At 42.2% G+C, this 18,628-nt stretch overlaps 1 protein-coding gene across 1 annotated transcript; it reads right to left on the reverse strand.

Moving 5' to 3' along the window:
• Positions 1–238: 238 nt before the first annotated feature.
• Positions 239–16,372, reverse strand: LCT (lactase). Its single transcript, XM_042835538.1, has 17 exons — positions 15,696–16,372; positions 14,629–14,708; positions 13,772–13,855; positions 13,147–13,249; positions 12,762–12,837; positions 11,274–11,955; positions 10,281–10,926; positions 7,465–9,024; positions 6,869–7,137; positions 6,122–6,412; positions 5,343–5,541; positions 4,824–5,026; positions 4,527–4,636; positions 3,790–3,924; positions 2,881–3,104; positions 1,856–2,092; positions 239–1,184 (listed from the first exon to the last, which is right to left on the reverse strand). The coding sequence occupies exons 1-17, from the start codon at positions 16,348–16,350 to the stop codon at positions 979–981; spliced, it is 5,760 nt and encodes a 1,919-aa protein (XP_042691472.1). The 5' UTR covers positions 16,351–16,372; the 3' UTR covers positions 239–978.
• Between the last annotated feature and the right edge of the window lie 2,256 nt (positions 16,373–18,628).

Below are 18,628 nucleotides of genomic sequence, written 5' to 3' on the forward strand. Positions count from 1 at the left end.
TGGCTGTCTTTTCTTGTAACATTCCTCTGAGGTGCATAGTCACAAAGAAGCAAGCGGCTAGACTTACAGGCTGATATTTAAAATACAAGTCACAGTTGTTTCAGTTTACATGACCTTACTTGGGAGTTCCTGTTGAAATCTGGTAAAAGTAGTGTGAAAGTTTTTAGTGTCTGAAAAGGTGGTGTGGGAGAAAACCCATTTCTTTGTCACATGAAGTGGAAACGTTGAGAAGAGAGACTGCAATACAAGAGCGCGGAAACTTTTATTTTGAAGGTGAGGACAGGGCTTTCACATATGAAGAATGCTGACTTGTCTTCCTCCCCGGGTATTGAGCATTTATATTTTTTACAGTTACAGGTGTTCAGTGCTGCTGCAGACTTCTTTGTAAAGGAACTTCAGTAAGTATTGCACTGTTCAAATGTAAAGGCTTAGTGCTTTTGCTTTTGTTAAAAAATAACTCATGATAAAATTGAGAAAATACTATCGATGAAATGAAGGAATGATGGGGGGAACCTGCACAGTAGCTGCAATAGAACAGTACATTCTGCTATCCCTGTTTGTGCCAGTGTTGGCACTAGCTTGTCTTCGAAAGATTAAGCAGCAGCAGAGCTTCGTGGGATGCTCTCAGATCCCTTGGAAAGACAAGAAGGATCCAAGGGAAGATCATGAAGGAGGGCAGATGAAGGTTTAGGCTCAGAATCCTTACACAAATTGGAACAGTCAATTTTGACTTGAAAAAAATTATCAGTAGTAGCTGGAAAAAAAGTTAGTGTTTTTTACTTCATATTTTAAGCCAACAGCAAGATTGGAAATCACCTCCAAGGCAAGATACTGAGGTGCAGCAGTATAAGCCCCAGGTATCTTTTTCAGTACTACAGAGTACGGTTCTGTAGGCATTCTTTGTTAAGAAAAAAAAAAGCATTTTAGCAAGTAGAGATACTGTTTCAATCCCTTCCACATATTCAAATGAATTACATTTTACATTTTAGTAAGTTCTATGGATGATTGTTTATGAGATCTTTTGGATAATGTTCCATATTTGTATGAAATAAGTGCCAGGCCCAGTGCTCCAATTCCAGAAAGAGCAAAAAGCACATACAGTGCTGTTTCTGCACTGTGTGATGTTAAATCTAATCCCAGAAAGTGCACACTGGCAGCCAGTCCTGGTGCGGTGTCTGGTATCACTGTTCATGAGAAAACAATAAGAAGTAGTTAGTACATGGCTTGTCAGGAGCATTTTCCTGTGTACATGTGCATCACTTCTTCCTCACTCTGCATGGCTTTTGAGCGTGGCTCTTCAGTGCTCTGGCAGTAGCTGTGGGTCTCAGGGAACAGCAGTTGACACAGCTCTAGCTCAGACTAATGGTACAGCTGAGGGCTTACAGTGAGCTGCTGGGGCTGAAGGAGACACAAGTAATTCCTGATAGAAATGCTGATAGAAAATATCCTTTTAAACACCCAAACTGAAGTGGTTGTGGCTCAGTTAATATACTTAGTCCAGAGATCACAAGACAAAAAAGAATATTACCCAAGGCTTCTTAGAGAGTAGTCAAAATCATTTCTAAGAAAAATGCAGTGCAGGAGTGCTGAATGGGTGGGATGTGGAAAACGTAATAGAATGCAATAACTTTTTTTGTCTGTTTTGAGGACAGATGCTTAGCTAGGTGTTAGATTTTATGCTAACATAACATTCTGTTTTGGAAACAGAAGTGACAGTATGTTCCGCATGAATGTCTTCATTAATAAAGGCTGGTGATTAGGCAGTTTACTACCCCAGCTCTTCAAAAGAATACCGCAGAAAATAGTCTTTTAGGATGACACATCATGGAAGTGCAAATTCTGCTGCACCACTTACCTTCAGACTCCGTTTCCAGACAGGGATGTGGGCCTGCTGCAGGATCTGGAAAGCCATTGCAGCTGATGATCTGTGAGTAGTACCTGGCAGAGGCCTTGGGGAGCCGTGGCAATGTGGGATCCGTGTGATTCACATAGTAGAACCCAAACCTTTCATCAAAGCCTACTGCCCACTCAAAGTTGTCCATCAGTGACCATGCCGTGTAGCCACGCAGGTCAACACCATCAAGCACGACAGCTGTTAGCAGGAGCAGGCACAGCAGGTTAGTTGAGCAGTCAGGTGACAGGAGTCACCAGCAGGCCAGCAGTGGTGCAAACAGGGCACTACAGAAGGGCACACTGAGTGCAGTGCAGTTACTGCCACGTTTATCTCACCATCTCCCTGTCCCTACCAGTTGTGTGTTGTTACAGCTAGTAACGAGCCAGGGCAGCTCAGCCAGCCCATGAAGACTGCTTCTGCTGGCTCCAAAAGTCAGAGCTTTCATTCAAGAAGTGAAGGTTTAACAGAATGATGAGTATTTAAATGTGTTTATGGGGGGGGGGATCTGTGCTGCTCAAAGTAACAAGTAGTTGAACAGCTGGCAGTCAGCTCCCTCTAAGGCAGACAAACAAGCTTAACCACTGCTTTAAGCAAAACAAGGGTTTTTCTGTGCATCTGTTGTGAACGAGGTACAGTTTTTAGAAACAGCAGTAGTTAGGACTATCTAGTTTAACCACTAACCCGTCAAGTAATGGAACCCTCTCTTGTCAGATGCAGCTAAATAAGGAAGCTGCCTTTATCTTACTTCTGTTAAACCCATGGTTTGTTCTTCCTTTGGATCACTCTGCAAAAAGTTCCCTGCAAAAAGTCTTGGCCAGCAATGATCAGTTTCTGCTAAAACCCAAAGGCTTTCAACATGGCTGCAGCGTAAACCTGTGTATAATTTACAAACATGGTGCCAGGGATCTGTCAGCTCCTTACAAGTTGCTTTGCTCAGCAGCATCCCCCAACAAGACTGACGTGCAGCTTTAAATGAGCAATCTTACCTTTCAGCGCTTCGTTAATGTAGTTCTGATAGTAATGCATTCGCCAAGTGTCATTGAGATCTATGGCTCCTCTCTCTGATATCCCATTTTCAGTCACATAGATAGGAGGGTTGTTGTACTCTTCCTTCATCCACCTCAGGAGCTTTCGGAAGCCAAAGGGCACCACCTTTAGCCAGGAGGAGCCAGAGTTCAGCCAGCTGCGGTCGGCTTCTGAAGCAACACCCCTGCAGAAGAGCACACACTGAGCACAGCACAGCCCCAAGCCTGGCCCTGCATTACTGCTCAGCTGGGAAATCTGACACCAAGCTCTATAGAAAAGGGCACCCAGGTGCAAGCTGTGAAAAGCACCGAGCTGGGGGGAGGTGAAGAGTGCTGGTGTTCACAAGCCCCCAGAAAACACTTCTCTTATTTTGTTTTAAAGTTATATTCTGCCTGGAGATAAAAAGCTTCACTTAATCGCTTCACGGTTAAATTTACATTTAGCTGTTTGGCTTTAAACTTAATGAAGTTTACTCTGTGTGGGGGGGGGAAACAACAACTGTTTAAACAGCAAATGGAGTAGTAGTATCTGTAAACCAGGCCACTTTCCCATTTCAAACTGCAGACTGGATGCAGGAAAAATGATAAATGCAGCTGATACCAAATGCTTATGAGACTGATTCCTTCATTTTTAGATGCTCAAGTTTTCCTTGTTCCGTCTTAACAATTCAGTCAGGTCATAACAAAGTAGCTGGCCTATTCTGAACACAGTATCACAAGTACTGTCTGGGGCTTTTTTCCCTAATACTGGTTGTAACAGCTTAATATGAATGTCTCATGGCTTTATTTTCTATCAGTGTACATTGCTCAGTTGGCATAGGCTTCCAAATGTGCATATTTTACTTGACCAACAATTTACAGTCATCTTACCTGTCAGAATCATACGATGGAATAGCAGTAGAATACTCATACTTGTATGTTAAAACTGTAGTATAATGATTTAGACCAAAGTAGTCATATGTGCCTTTAATTCTTTGCTTTTCACTTTCTGTAAATTCTGGAAGTCTGCAACAGCAAACAAAAAGGCACAAAGCCATCAAAATGCAATAAGCACAAAAGAAGGTACTGCGATCTTTCTAGAGGAACATCAGAAAAATCCCATCCATTTGTTATTAAAGCACAGACAGGGTAAAACACAAGCTTTCCTTTCCTTATATGTGTCTAGAAAGAAAGAAAAAAGGAAAAATATTCCTAGCAGAACACTGGCAATGTGATAGATTTAAAAGTAATGAGAAAGACAAATAAATATAATTCAGAGGTGTGAATGAGGCTCAGTGCTTGAGTTCAGTAGTACATCATTTTAAGAACAATTAAAATATATTTGCCCCAGGCAGACAAAGCACTACATATAGTGCATTACATTTATTATATCACTCTGAGCTGCCAACATGCTGCCCCCAGGGTAGAAGCTTGGAGAAATCTCTTTTATATTAGTAAACTTAATTTGCAAGAAAGGTAAAGAGAGAAAAAATATACAATTAGTTTTTCTGTGAGACTGCACTAAGATTTTTATAGTGCCTTTTTCAACAGAATACTTCCTTCTTATCAGCAAAGCAGGTTTTAGCTCAGCAAGTAGAAGCAAAGCAAGTTTGTGCCCGCACTCTTACCGGGAGCTGCTCAGACCCTGGGCCAGGCTGCGTTCCCGAATCCTCGTCTTCATCACTTCATTGTAATCGCCGTTTTTGAAAATGGGATGAGCAAACCAACCGATGTAGAACTAACCCAGGAAATAAGGGAGAAGGATAAATTACGGATTAAAACTAGGATTTAACTGTTCCTCTCCATAGGCTGCATTATGTATAGTAGATGGCCCTATAATGAGCACACAGATACGCAGGAATGCCTGTATTACGGCAGCAAACTTAACGAGCAGCCTAGAGAGCTGTGACCAGATTCTTCTCTACCTGTAAGTATTGTCTGGCAGCATCAAAATCCTCCTGTTTGTGGGGGTTCCTTGGCTCAGCCCAGTCAGTGTTGATGGTGATAGAGATCAGCCCTCCTTGTTTCGCGCGGTAAGTCTCATTGTAGAGGTGCCAGGCTTCTGCATGGGCCTTGATTAGGTTGTGCCCCACCACATAGGGGGCTCGCCCAGGCCTAACAGAGATGCCTGCAGGAACAGCACAGACACTGCAGCAGCAATTCCTGTTTCCAATCTGCTGCTTCCCAGCTTAACACCCAGGACATGCAGAGCTGCCCACCAGTAAATGAACAAGCATGCAGTACCTGGTGCCTTTGAGCCCAGCCATGGGCTGAGATGTACGTGACAGCAGGTCTGCTGAAGGCACAGCTGTCATGCACAGGCTGTGGGGAACCCACATCACCCCCCTGCCCATGCTCTGCTGTCAGCACAGAGAGCAGAAAGCTGTGTGTTCAGGCCAGATCCCAATCCTTCTCTTCTCAAAAATTGTGCTCAGTAGTCTTACCTGGAGCAGCTGTGTCAATGCCATAGCCAAAATATGCAACGTTGTAGGGTTCATTGATGGTTATCCAAAATTTCACTTTGTCTCCCAATCTCTGGAAAAGGAGCTCAGCATATTCCTTAAACCTCTGAACTATGGTATCATTCTCCCACCCACCGTTGTCCTGCAGTGCCTGCGGGAGGTCCCAGTGATAGAGAGTGACCTGTAGGGAACGGCAATGAGAGAAAGGGCTCAGCCGGTCATTGATTCACTTTCACAATGAAGGACAAGATAACGGCCTTGCTTGCAGGCATAAGCCCAACTCCATCTGCATTTTTCTAACAGGCACATACAAATCTGCAGTAACCCCAGTGCTTTCTGTCCTGCAGTCGTTTGAGGTCATAGCGATCACTTGCACACTCTGATAAATGCCACTCTGCCAGTGTTCCAGTTCCTTTAGTATGAGGGGGAACGACTCAAACTTCAGGGCCTGCCCAGCTGTCAAGATGAGTCTCTCACTTTCAGTCACACTAAAGCCTGCAATAATCATGTGACAGCAGGAATTCAAGTCAGTAAAGAACAGCTGCTGCTACACTGATTCTCAAATGAAGCACAGTGCAGTACAACACCTGCTCTTGAGGGATCTTGAACAGCCTGGGAATTCATAAGGACAAAGAACTTCCCAGTAATTCCAACACAGGAACCGCACAGGCAAATCTGAAAGTGGGGATCTGATCTTTCAACATCAGGATAATTCTCAGCTCCTGCACTCTGTTGGATTTCCAGTCCTTTTTTACAGTTACCTGAGGCGTAATATTGGCTGCCAGAAGAGCATCAATTAGCCTTTCATAGTAGTTCAATCCCATTTCATTGACGTATCTGGTGGTCCCATCTGGGAGAACACGTGACCAGGAGATTGAAAAGCGATAGTGAGACACCTTGAGGCGTTTCAGCATTTCCACGTCCTCCTCAATCTTGTGGTAGCTGTCACAAGCTACATCTCCATTGTCACCATTGCTGATTTTCAAAGGAGTGTGAGAGTATTTGTCCCAAATGCTAAGTCCTTTCCCATCTGCTCTCCATGCTCCCTCAATCTGTAAATGAAGATGGGGGAGGGAAGGGAGAAATCATCAGTAAACTCCAAATTGACATCTTGGCCTAGGAAAGAATTCTGCCCGTCAGACTTTGCGGCACCCCATAACATTTTGGCTTACGTGTAAGCCTTGAAACAGTATCATTTTTTGCTGTACTAAACTGGTAAGGTCTCTTGGGCCTCAAGGCACAGAAGTACTGCCAAAGTACAATGTCAAAGGAAAGGTGTTGTTTCCCTTCAACCTGCTGCTCGGTGTTTGCTTCCCCTTGTGAAATCTCTGCTGCTTTCTCAATTTCCGTGGTATAACCACGCCATTATAAGGGAAAACTTTGAGATGTTTAAGGCAGTTGGTACAGTAACCCTCAAATCACCATAAAACCTAATGTAGAAGCTGTGTCTCATCCAAAACGAATTAACTGTCCATGAGTGTTTGAAGAGTCAGTCTTTGTTTCCTAACCTGATATGCAGATGTTGCTACACCCCAGAAAAAGTTCTTTGGAAACTCTCCATATAAGAATTCATCTTCTTTTGGCAATGGGATACCATTGTTGCGGATGATTTCTGCGTAGTACACAGCCGAGCGCCTTGGGGTTCTTGGCCTGTTGGGATCATCAAAATCAACCTCGTGCAATCCAAATCTTGGCTCATAACCATTCAACCATTCAAAGAAATCCATAAAAGACCACGCATTGTATCCTCTCAGATTAACACCGTCCAGTTTGTAAGCTGAAAGACCAGAAACAATGGGAGAACATCAGTGATGTTTCACACATATAACAAACCACAAGGAATTCACTTGCAAACACATACACACTTTCAGCTTCATCAAGCTACCTCTGAACAAAAAGGACCACAACAGACTTCACATCTGGAGGATACAGAATACAAATGGCTACACAAAGGAGATCATAAAAAAACCCACTACGTTTATATTGCGCTCAGAATATTAAAAGAACAGCAGAAGATGCTTTTAAAAACGACACCTCAGAGGAAAATTGTGACAGGAATCTAGAGGGGAGATACACAACACAAAATAAAAGCAAACATTTGTACCTTTTAAAGCTTCATCTATGTATGTTTTGTAGTAAAGTATCCTGGTTTGGTCATCAACATCCGATTCGGTCTTTAGCCCCACTCCGTTCTCAATGATGTACATTGGGGGATTCCCATACTCTTCTTTGATCCAGTTCAGCAGCCTCCTCAGCCCCCAGGCCACAGCCCGATGGCCATCAAGAGCTGAGGTAGGCCAGGAGCTGTCAACATCTGTTGATATTTCCTGGTCGTACTCATAAGAGAAGGGATTCAGGCGGGTTGTTGCATGGGTTACAAGTTTGGCAGTGTAGGTGTTGAAACAGAAAACATCTGCTGTGCCCCTGATGTACTCACGCTCTTCAGCTGTGAAAACTGGTAGGCGGGACGATGGCAGGTTTTGGAGCTCACTCCTGTTCCCAACTTTCCATTTCATGACCTCAGGGTAGTCCCCATTTTTGAAAACTGGATGTGCAAACCACCCCGCCAAAAACTGCATGTACCTGTCTGCAGCTTCTAAGTCCCTGGGGTTGCTGGGTGTCTTTGGCTCAATCCAATCTATATTGAGACACAGAGAAATGATTCCTCCCTGACTCGCTCTGTATTTGTCATCGTACGTGTGGTAGACTCTGGCGTGGGCTTTCAGTAAGGTGTGTGCCACTTCGTAGGGAGCATCACCAGGATTATTGACATTGGGTGGGAATTCCCCCGTCCCATAGCTAACCCAAGCAATAACTTGGGGTTCGTTGAAAGTAAGCCAGAACTTCACCCTGTCCCCAAAGGTCTGGAAACAGAAGTCTGCAAAACTGTCAAACAGTTCAATGAGCTCACTGCTCTCCCAGCCACCAATGTCCTGGAGAGCTTGTGGCAGGTCCCAGTGGTACAGCGTGACGATTGGAGTGATGTTGTTTGCGACCAGCCCATCAATGAGACGGTTATAGTAATCAACACCATGGCTGTTTACTGAATTGTTCCTTCCGTTGGGGAAGATTCGAGGCCAGGACAGAGAGAAACAATAGTTCTTTACCCCCAAGGCTCTCAGCAGGTAAATGTCTTCCCCTACCTTGTTGTAGCTATTACAAGCTATATCTCCAGTGTCATTGTTTTTTATGTTTCCTGGCACATGGGTGAAGTTATCCCAAACACTGGGTCCTTTGCCATCCGCATCCCAACCTCCCTCAATCTGGTATGCAGAAGACGACACACCCCACGTGAAGTCCTCTGGGAACGTCCCATAAAAGTACATGTCTCTTTCAAAGGCTGTTTGGGATGAAAACTTCTCCCAGACAACCTTTGACTTGGAGGGAACTTCTGATGCTGGTAGACTCGGCAACTTTGATGGTGTGGGTGGGCCAAATACCACCGATGCAGAACTTCTGTCTGAGACTTGGGACGGGAAACCATTGTTTTCAATAACAGTGGAATAGAAATAAGCACTTGCCCTGGGAGTCCTTGGTCTGTTGCTATCTTCAAAATTCACATGATGTAGCCCAAATTTTAGGCTGTAGCCCTCTGGGCCTTCAAAGCCATCAACCAGGGATCGAGCAATGTATGACTGAACATCAACTGCATCCAGTTTTACCGCTGTCACAGAAACAGTACAAGACTCTGTTAATCACTTGAACGCTTTCTGAATGCAGCAGAGCAGAACACAAGCACACAGCTGAGGATAACGACAGGGTGACAGCCAAACATCTATGAATTGTGTTTGGGTAAAAGAAAACAAAACAATTAGAGTATTTGGCAAGAAAAGCCATGATCACTATCATAGGAGCCAGTCAAAGACTTAGTGATAAAAACATACCAGAATGTAAGTATTTGAGTAAAGCCCACTTGTGCCATGAGTACTCCCTTCCCTATGTTCTAGCTTTCAAGAACAACTCATCAGCTTAAGTATACAGTGCTCTTTTATATTTACCACTGTAGTTAGATTGAAACATAATATGTATGTAGTGCTCGTCTAGCTTCCCTTGGCACACAAGAGTTCATGTCTGCAGGACACAATACTTAGTACCATCAGAGACAAGTCTAGCATCCTTCCTCATACTGCCTACAGTAAAGCACACTCTTTCTTATTCCAGAAAAGTTCACTTTCCATAGGCAGTCCATGTTCCTTTTGCAGAGGCAAAACAGCAATGCTAAATGCTGTTTTCTGCAGCTCTTCCATCAGCGTGTTGAGAACTAGGTCAACAGGATCAAAAGCTGTACAGTGATCATCAACATAATGAATACATTATATTGAATATAATGCAGGTTTTGTGATGCTATTGATTTGTGTATCTGAAGAAAGCATACTAAAATATCTATTTAAAATCTCAAATTTCTATACTTGAAAAGGACTTCAGTTACCAGTGTTAATTTTTGTTAAGCTGATACACAGTTTGCAAAGATAAAGGCATGGACTGAATCTTTCCCAAAATAATTGAGATATAAGTATCTCCCTAAAAATTCTAACTTGCCGTGGTGCAGGATGCTATCAGTTAGATCTGCTGAATCAGTAAAGACATCATTCAGTCCCATCTATGAGATCTTTGCAGGTAAGAGCCTGCCTTTAGCCAAATTGTTTTCAAAGGTACTGAAGTAGGTAAACAGTTTTCACCGAGAGACTGGCGTTAGGTTGTATTTGTACCTATGAAAAACCTCTTCCAGTACCTAGACAGAATGGAGAGCTCCATATCTGGTCACTGGATAGGCTGGAATTTATGACACTGTACATAAGAGGTGGCCCACCTCAGGTTACTATACAAATGGTGATGTTTTAAAGCTAATCACTGTGGGAGTGACAGAATAACTAGTTGCCATCATTTTAATTTAAAAAAAAAGAAAACCAAAAAGCATACCTTTTAGAGCCTCATTGATGTATCGGCGGAAATAATCCACTCGCAGAGTGTCATTAATAAGATCCCCGGTGGCTTCTGTTGGCATACCATTTCCTGCTATGTAAATTGGGACCTTGGCTCCTGTATATTCCTGGGACACAAACTTCAGCAGCCTTCTTAATCCCCACGGGACCACGTGGATTGAAGAAGAGGCAGTCGTTGGCCACGAAGGATCGACGTGCAAAGAGAAGTTCCCAACGCTTTCGTATCCAGGTGTGCAGGTACCACTAGCCACGGCACTAACCAGGTGGGAAGTGTAATGGGAAAGGCCAAAAAAGTCTGCCGTTCCTTTCACCCAGGTTTTCTCCTCCTCCGTAAACACAGGCAGCTGCGCAACTGTTGTGGAGCACTGCTGGTTTACTTCCTGGATCTGAGCCTTCAGGACATCTGGGTAGTCACCGTCAACAAATACAGGGTGAGCAAACCAGCCAAGCATGAACTGCAGGTACCTCTCTGATGCCTTCACATCCTCAGAGTTGGTTGGAGTCTGGGGTTCAGCCCAATCCGAGTTCAGCACCAGCCCTACCTTTCCCTGCTGCTGAGAACGGTACCTGTCATTATACAGGTGCCAGACCTTAGCATGAGCCTTGAGAATTGTGTGAGCCACCTGGGGGCAGAAAGCAGAGGAACACGTGTCTCACTGCTTTGCACAACACTGCATTAACACTGCCTTGTGAGAAAGACATCCCCATGTGAAACAAGAGAACTTGACAAAACAAATAATTGTGGGCAGAGAGTACAGCAGGGTTTGGATTAAGTATAAGAATCTGGCTGATTTCAGAACACAAAATAACATCCACAGCATCCATTAGTAATACATTAAGTAATGCATTTGCTTGGGAGTATCATAAGTCCAGAAAGCAAACAACTGTCTCAGATTAGGCTCAAGCATCGTTAAAATTTGCAGAAACTGAGGAACACAACAACGGCAGCTGTAGGATCCTATGTCCCTACCTTGTAAGATGCTATTCCTGGATCGGTGATTCCTGGAGGATGCTCTCCGGTGCCATAGCCAGCATAGCTGATAACCCAAGGCTCGTGGAATGTAACCCAAAACTTGACCCGATCCCCAAAAGTGGCAAAGCAGAAGTCTGCATAGCTTGCAAAAGCATCTATGATACTGTCATTCTGCCAGCCACCAAGAACCTGAAGAGCCTGTGGGAGATCCCAGTGGAAAAGAGTCACCATGGGCTCAATGTTAGCCTCTAGCAACCTGTCAATTAATTGGTTGTAATAATCCACACCCTTGATGCTGATGGTTTCATTGGTGCCAGCAGGGAAAATTCTAGGCCAGGCTATAGAAAACTTGTACAGCTGGGGATGAAGACCTCTAAGCAAATAAACATCATAGCTAGTTTTGTGGTAGCTGTCACACGCCACATCTGTTGTTTGGTTCATGTAGACATGACCTTCGTGCCCAAACCGATCCCAGATGCTCTCTCCTTTCCCATCCTCTGCCCAGGCTCCTTCAATATTAAAGGCACCTGTTGACGTGCCCCAGAGGAAACCACTTGGGAAAACATCTTGCAGGAAAGTATCCCTCTCCAATTCGGACTGGTTCGCAAACATTTCCCAAATTGTTTGATAGGAGGAGCGAGGGGCAGCAATTGGATTCTCTTGTAGAGTATATGTTTTGCTGAAAATAGAATTAAAAAGAGTTACAACCTCAAGGTGGATGCCAGTGCCACAGAATTTGCAGACAAGGAGCATAACTAATTGTTTGCTTCTCATTCAGCTCACATATGCCAGTTAGGGAACAGCCACTTTGTCACCCAACCAATCCAACCTCCTGCCATCCAGCTGGCAGATGAAGGAGAAGTGCAATAAACTGCAGAGCACCTCAAGTGCTATGTATCTCGTGCATTTCTCAGCAGATAGATTTTCAAAATTCATTAAACTAGGTCAAAGACACAAACAAAATCCTTGCAGTGTGCAGCAATTTCACACGCTCACAGGTCTTCACAGGATAACCTAAAACCAATCAATCCTGCCTCACTGGTGCCTAGCTTCTTCCTGTGCAATGACATTCCCTACAACTCTGTAGGCACAACTGGCTTCTCACATAGGACAGTTACTATTTTATGTTTTTAATTTAATTTTATATATATACACATAATATAAATTCATATATGCTATGTAGATGAAAAAAGAACAGTATGCTTGGAATATATGCCTGCTATTACTGTCTTGAAGGTGCAATCTGGGTAACTAAGCATGAAGGAGAGACAGTTACATTTCCTGAAATAGCAGGTTAGAAGATGGCCTGTAGCAGCAAGAGACTGGACAGGGCAGAAAGGCTTTCCCCTGCATTCCTTTAAGCAGCTGACAGCGATTTTACCACTACAGCCGTCTGCTGTCTGCCTAGCACACTTGTTTCTAAAGGATACTAATTAATTACAGTATGTGATTTAATGTGATTTAAGGGAAAAGAACTTTAAGTACCTTAAAGCATGAGATGAGAAGTCCAAGAATTCATTCACATCATATCCAATTGTACGTGCCTTTTCTTTATTAATAGCTGAAAACAAACAACAGATGGATAAATATCACAGACTGTATGACATTACTTGTGCATACAATTACATCTTTTGAAACAAGGCTTTTTTTTTTTTTCAAATAACTAAATAGCTGTTTTTCTCAGATTTAGTATGTTGTGTTGTTTGTCGGTTTTTTCCCCTGGAAAACAAAAACAAAAACAAAAACACCACCACCACAAACCTGTAAGATTATTTAACTTAATAGCAATGGTCTGGAAAGGACAATTACATACTTATCCATTCAGAGCCCTGCTGCAGAACTCTTCTACTTCTTAAAACATGTCACTTACCAGTGACAATGGCAGCTACTGGTACGAATGGATTCTCTTCCAAGGAATCGCAATCAAGGAAATTCAGACTAAAAAGCAATACTTCTATGTCCTTCCAGACTTTCTGCAAAACAAGAATTCAAAGAGAGATTTCTATTTTTTAAAATAGTTATTGGTTTTCCAAAGATGATATGTGGGAAGTTTCCATTTCTTGCTCTTCACTTCTGGCTAGGCCATCGCCCTCTGATTTATAGGGAATAAGTGTCCTGCTACAGATACACAGAGCAAAACTGTTAACAAAGAGCCTGACATGCTCCTTTTCAGGCTGGTAGTGCATATGCTACACAATCGTGAGCAAGGCAGATCATCTCTGTGCTCATCCCTGCAGACACGTGCACCTAGGTGCTGAATGACTTACAACAGTACCTTAGTTGTCTACTACTGCAAATTATCCATGACTTCAAATTCAGCGTGAGATCCCCTCTAAGTCACTTTTTTGCAAAATAAGCTGTTACAGATGGCTTACAAAGTTCAGTAGAACTGTAAGAACAATGATGGATTTCTTCTATCTGCTCTACCCTATCACTAGAGTTTTAACTCCACATCCGTCAAGTTCAGTGTTCATTTTCACACTGCATAATGTTACCTGGAATTCACTCATTTTCAGGTGGAAATCTGTTACATTTCCACACCTGTACTGAAGGCGAAGAGACAGGAAGTCCACTGAATCCTGGAAACAAGAAAGGGAAAATGATCATCCCATTGGAAAATTATTGCAGGCATTCTCTTCAAAACATAGAAGTTGCTAGATGTTTGATACAGGCACTGCTGGAGTAAGAAGCCAAAAAGATACACAGAACCCTGGAAAATACGAGTACAAAGCGGATGCTGTACGAGAAGATGCATTTTGTGCCTTTCCTTCTAAACAAAGCTAAATTTTAGAAGCACTAGAGTTTAAAAATTCATTGTAAGAATATTTTATGCATTTCATATTCCTCATTTCCAATTGATTGTTTAAATTGGCAAGACTGAAAAGTCTCTGATTAATCAGATAGAGAAACCTTTATCGCCGTATGACTCAGGGTGGCCTTATCAACAACCCTTTGGGGAAAGACCATTTCAGAAATCTTTAGTCATTGCACACCACAAATGTTACTTTACTAAAAGTCCACAAGTTCAAAGGAATAGATAGCATTCTTTTATTCAACCAGTTGCTGAAGCTGGGATTGGTATTTAAGCATCTATACTGCTAAAACTGCCAAATATATGAGAGAAAATATGCCTCCATGTTTTTAAATCAGTGCTTACTAGCCAAGAAAGAATGTTGAAGTAATTTTTAAAATCAGAGAACATCATATAATTGAGATAATAAAAAAGTAGAATGTACCACACTGGACAACTAAACTCGTATATAGCTTGCAATACATCACTTAATCCTATGCATAAAAATCAAGTGAAACAAAATCAAATTTAAACTGGAAATAATTCTCATTAAGGTGTTACCTGAAGAGAAACTGAAAGCAGCTCAGATGAAGTCCTATCCAAGGTAAGATCCATTCCTAAAGCGATGGACAGCTTTCCACCTTGGGAAACCAAACCAAACAAAACAAAAGCATGATCCATCAGTAGTGCAGGAAATGCAAATAGAAATAAAATACCACTGTAGGTATTTTTTAATCAAGTAAGACATATAATTTTAAAGCATTTTTTATTATCAAGATACTTTATCTTAAAAGTAACCATCTTGCTTCACAAATGCTTTTTTTTTTTTTCTTTTTTATCTTGTCAGTACATTTCACTTGAAATAAATGAGAGATGCCATTTTAAAGCATAGTCAGTTTTGTTTCACTGGCTTTTATAAGAACATTTTCAAAGTTTTCCACCCTTGGGTAGAAAGCTGGTAGATAAATTGGACCACATTCTTCAGATCTGGACTTCTAAAGATGCATTCCTTGGGAAATATCTTAATGAAAAAGCCAACTCCCATCATGCTAAAGACAGACAGCTACTTAACTGGATGGCAAAATGTTCCCCTCCCTAAAATGGAACACTGGCAATTGCAATTTCAATAATCAGTGACACTGAAACATGTAAGAAGGCCTTGAAAATGAGGTGATTAATCAGGAATTAAGGATTTTTCCTAGACAATACATTTAAGGTTTGATATATAAGCTGTACAAGACTACTGTTATTCCAGGGTACCAACTGGTTTTTAGTAAGGACCCTCAACAAGCACGTAGATGAGTCCTTAGGAGACAAAGCAGGGACAAGTGTGGTAACATCTGTTTTTAAAGTACCAGTTTCTGCTGCTGAAATTAACCTGAGGCTTCTTAACGCTTAAAAAGAATACATGTCAGTATGCACACAGAGATACTTGCCTATGTTCTCCCTGACTACTTTGGCTGTCTTTTTAAGCAAAATGCCATTACTAGTGATTGAAGAACAATTATGAAAATCCATTACTCAAATATTTCTAAGTAATTCTGAAAGCATTGCTGATAGAATCACAGAGATCACACGTAACAAGTTGTGCAAAGGTCATACACAAAAATCCTTCCCCCTGTTCTTACCTGACACAGAGTATTTCTCATGGTAAACTCTGTAAGCTCTTTCATGAGCAGCAGCCAGGGCCTGGACACGGGCCTGGAGGTCACTGTAAGGCAGGCTTCCCAGGAGCTCAGGCAGGTCACTGAAGGTGAGCCACATATCAGCCAGGCCTCCAAAAACATAGAAACTGAGCTCTGCATAGTCCACAAAAAGGTCAGCAAAAGAGCTCGCCTTCCTGCCCGCAGCCACACTATCAGGAGCAGCCTTGTGATGGAGAACGACCACTGGCCTGAGGTCTGCAGCAACCAGCATTTTGAGCAGCTCCTGGTAGCACCGCACTTGAGCTTCATCTGGCTTCTTGGCGTCCCCGTCAGGAAGGATGCGCGCCCACGGCAGGAAGACTTTGTAATGTGTTACCCCAATCTCACGGAGGTGGGAGAAGTACTGGGGCAGTTGGGAAATCACAGCATCTTGCTGACAGAAGTCCTCATGGGCTTCAGACACAGGAGGGTCCAAAGCTTCTTTGGGTAGAACGTGGCTCTGCAGATGCAATCTGTGCGCTGATGTGGTAGGCAGAGGTCCAGCAATGGCAACAAAGTTCTGAGCTGATTCCCCATCTCTCCCAAAGCTAGTAGAGACTAACAAGAACAAGACAACTGTCTTACAAATGAGCTCCATTTCTGGACCTGGCTCACAAACATTGCGTCCACATTATTTATATTATAGTAGGAGTAATATTTAACTGCAGTTATCTGCTATGCACCTAAGTGTTCCCAGAAACAGCTGACACTCAAATGATAACAAATCAGGACTTTCAATTGATAGATGAACAAATAAACAGACGTTCTGGATGCAAAACGTAACAAAAGCAGAATCACCTACTTGGCTGTGGCTAGTGACACCAATGCCTGGTGTCACCAGGTGACACCTTGGCTGGTGTCACCAATGAGGAGGCACATTTGTGCTGTAATTCTTGGGTGCATGAAGGAAATCTGAGAAGGCAGCATCTTACCTCCATTTGGAAAAGTTGTTGTTACAGTTGCTGTTACATAAACTCAAGAAGCAGATACACTGTGTGTCCCCATGCTAATAACAGTATTATTTTATTGCTAACCAAAGTACTTTTTCCTTCAGCCTTGAGAATACTTTATCTGTCAGTAGGGTGAGTGCACAGAGATCTCTTACCCAAATTGCTGCAACAAGGAGATAACTTCACAGCTCTACATGCAAATACAGCAAAATCGAAGAGTTGAGATCGTGTTATTGAGAACCACTATCTGTGCTGCCTAAATGCAGCACAAGTTTCAATTAACTAAACAAAATTCTACATAACTATAAGGAAACTATATTGAAAAACCAGTTGTCTCCCACTTCACCTCCCTTAAAAGCTAGTTTTTGCATAAAACATCAGTGGAATTATCTGGGCAACTTATCATTGCAAAGAAATACTTTCAGTATTATTTAAATTACAGTAGAAACTGTCTCTAAACTTTTGCTTTTACTCACAGTTGACAACCTCCTGCATATACAAAGCCTGTAATTTGTGTACTTGAACTCTGTTCGATGCTCAGGTGACTATTTTATATTTTTAAGGAGCCTTAAAAAACTTGTTGGAACATTGTGCCTGTTTTGAGCACTTAAGCACTCTTTCCCTCCCAGCCACAATGAACTTAACAAGATCGAATAGGAACCTTATATATTGCACCACCTGCTGTTAGTTTTTGAGTACAGCAGTGTTAACTCCAGAAAAATATCCCTCCTCCCTATGATGCATACAGAATTGTAAGGAAAGAGGAAGTAGGAAGAAAACATTTCCTCCTTACCAAAAGAGAGCAGAGGAAAGAAAGAAAGTATAATGAAGAACAAATATCTCCCTGTCCTTAGGGTGAGTTATTAACAACATAGAAAATCACTGCTGCAGGGGGGCAGTTGTTTTTAATAAAATGTAGCTTTAGCTGAGATGCAGTTTATGGGAAAAAAGTTGCAGAGAAATGTTATTGCAAACAGTGCCCAATGACAGCACAGTACAGCTTGCAACATTTATGAGTCTTTTAATTCCATAAATGTAACATCCACCTTTGAAGTATGCATAGTCAGACTAAGGAACATTTGGACTGCAATGATTTACCTCTGCAGACAACAAAGAGAAGTGGGAATCCATGTCCTCTACAGAACCTATGGCTCTTTAGCAAATCTGTAAGGAATTTAGGCTTCAATCTAGAAATATAAGGCAGTTTAAACATTCTCTTGGATTTGTTTCATGCTATTTATATTAAGCACAGTGGGATCACTTGATTATTTAGATATTTTTTTAAATACGATTGTACTTGTATTAAAGGCATTGGTCACAACTCCACAGTTAAAGCAGCAGATGCTTGCAATAAAGCCACTGTCAGAAACCTGGAGGTTTTTGTTTTGATGATTGGGTTTTCTGTTTTAAGAGAAAACGTTTAAACAGCAAAGCCTGGTGCTTCAGGAGTTAGAAATGTTAGAAACACAGGGCATTGGAAAAACAGGAACAGGATACCTAGAGAAGTGATAGTATTTCCCATGCTGGGAACATTCAAGACTCAGTTTGGTACAGGACAATCTAATCGATGGCTCTGATGCCAACAAGAGCTTGGATAAAAGATGTGCAGTGATCCTTTCCAACTTTGACTTTCCAGTAATTTTCTTTTGGAAACCATCACTTTTCTTCCCCATTTTTCATAACTAACAGCTAAACTACCAGACCAAAATACTGGGTGTTCATGCAACTGAAGTACAAAGCAACTCTTAAGTGTCCACATTTGATCTCCACCAGAAATACATACAAAGTAAATCTCTCTCAGAACTGGCACTGGTACGACAGGGAGCTTCCACAAGCCTCTGTTGGGCCTCCATTGCCATAAGTAGCTTACCCAATTCCTTGCTTCCCTGCTTTGCTTCATTTGTCATTCCTAGTTCTATCTCTTCA

The sequence above is a fragment of the Centrocercus urophasianus genome, unplaced genomic scaffold, assembly GCF_019232065.1.
Source record: "Centrocercus urophasianus isolate 14NV4802_14NV808 unplaced genomic scaffold, USGS_Curo_1.0 seq_534, whole genome shotgun sequence".
Taxonomy (NCBI): Eukaryota; Metazoa; Chordata; class Aves; order Galliformes; family Phasianidae; genus Centrocercus; species Centrocercus urophasianus.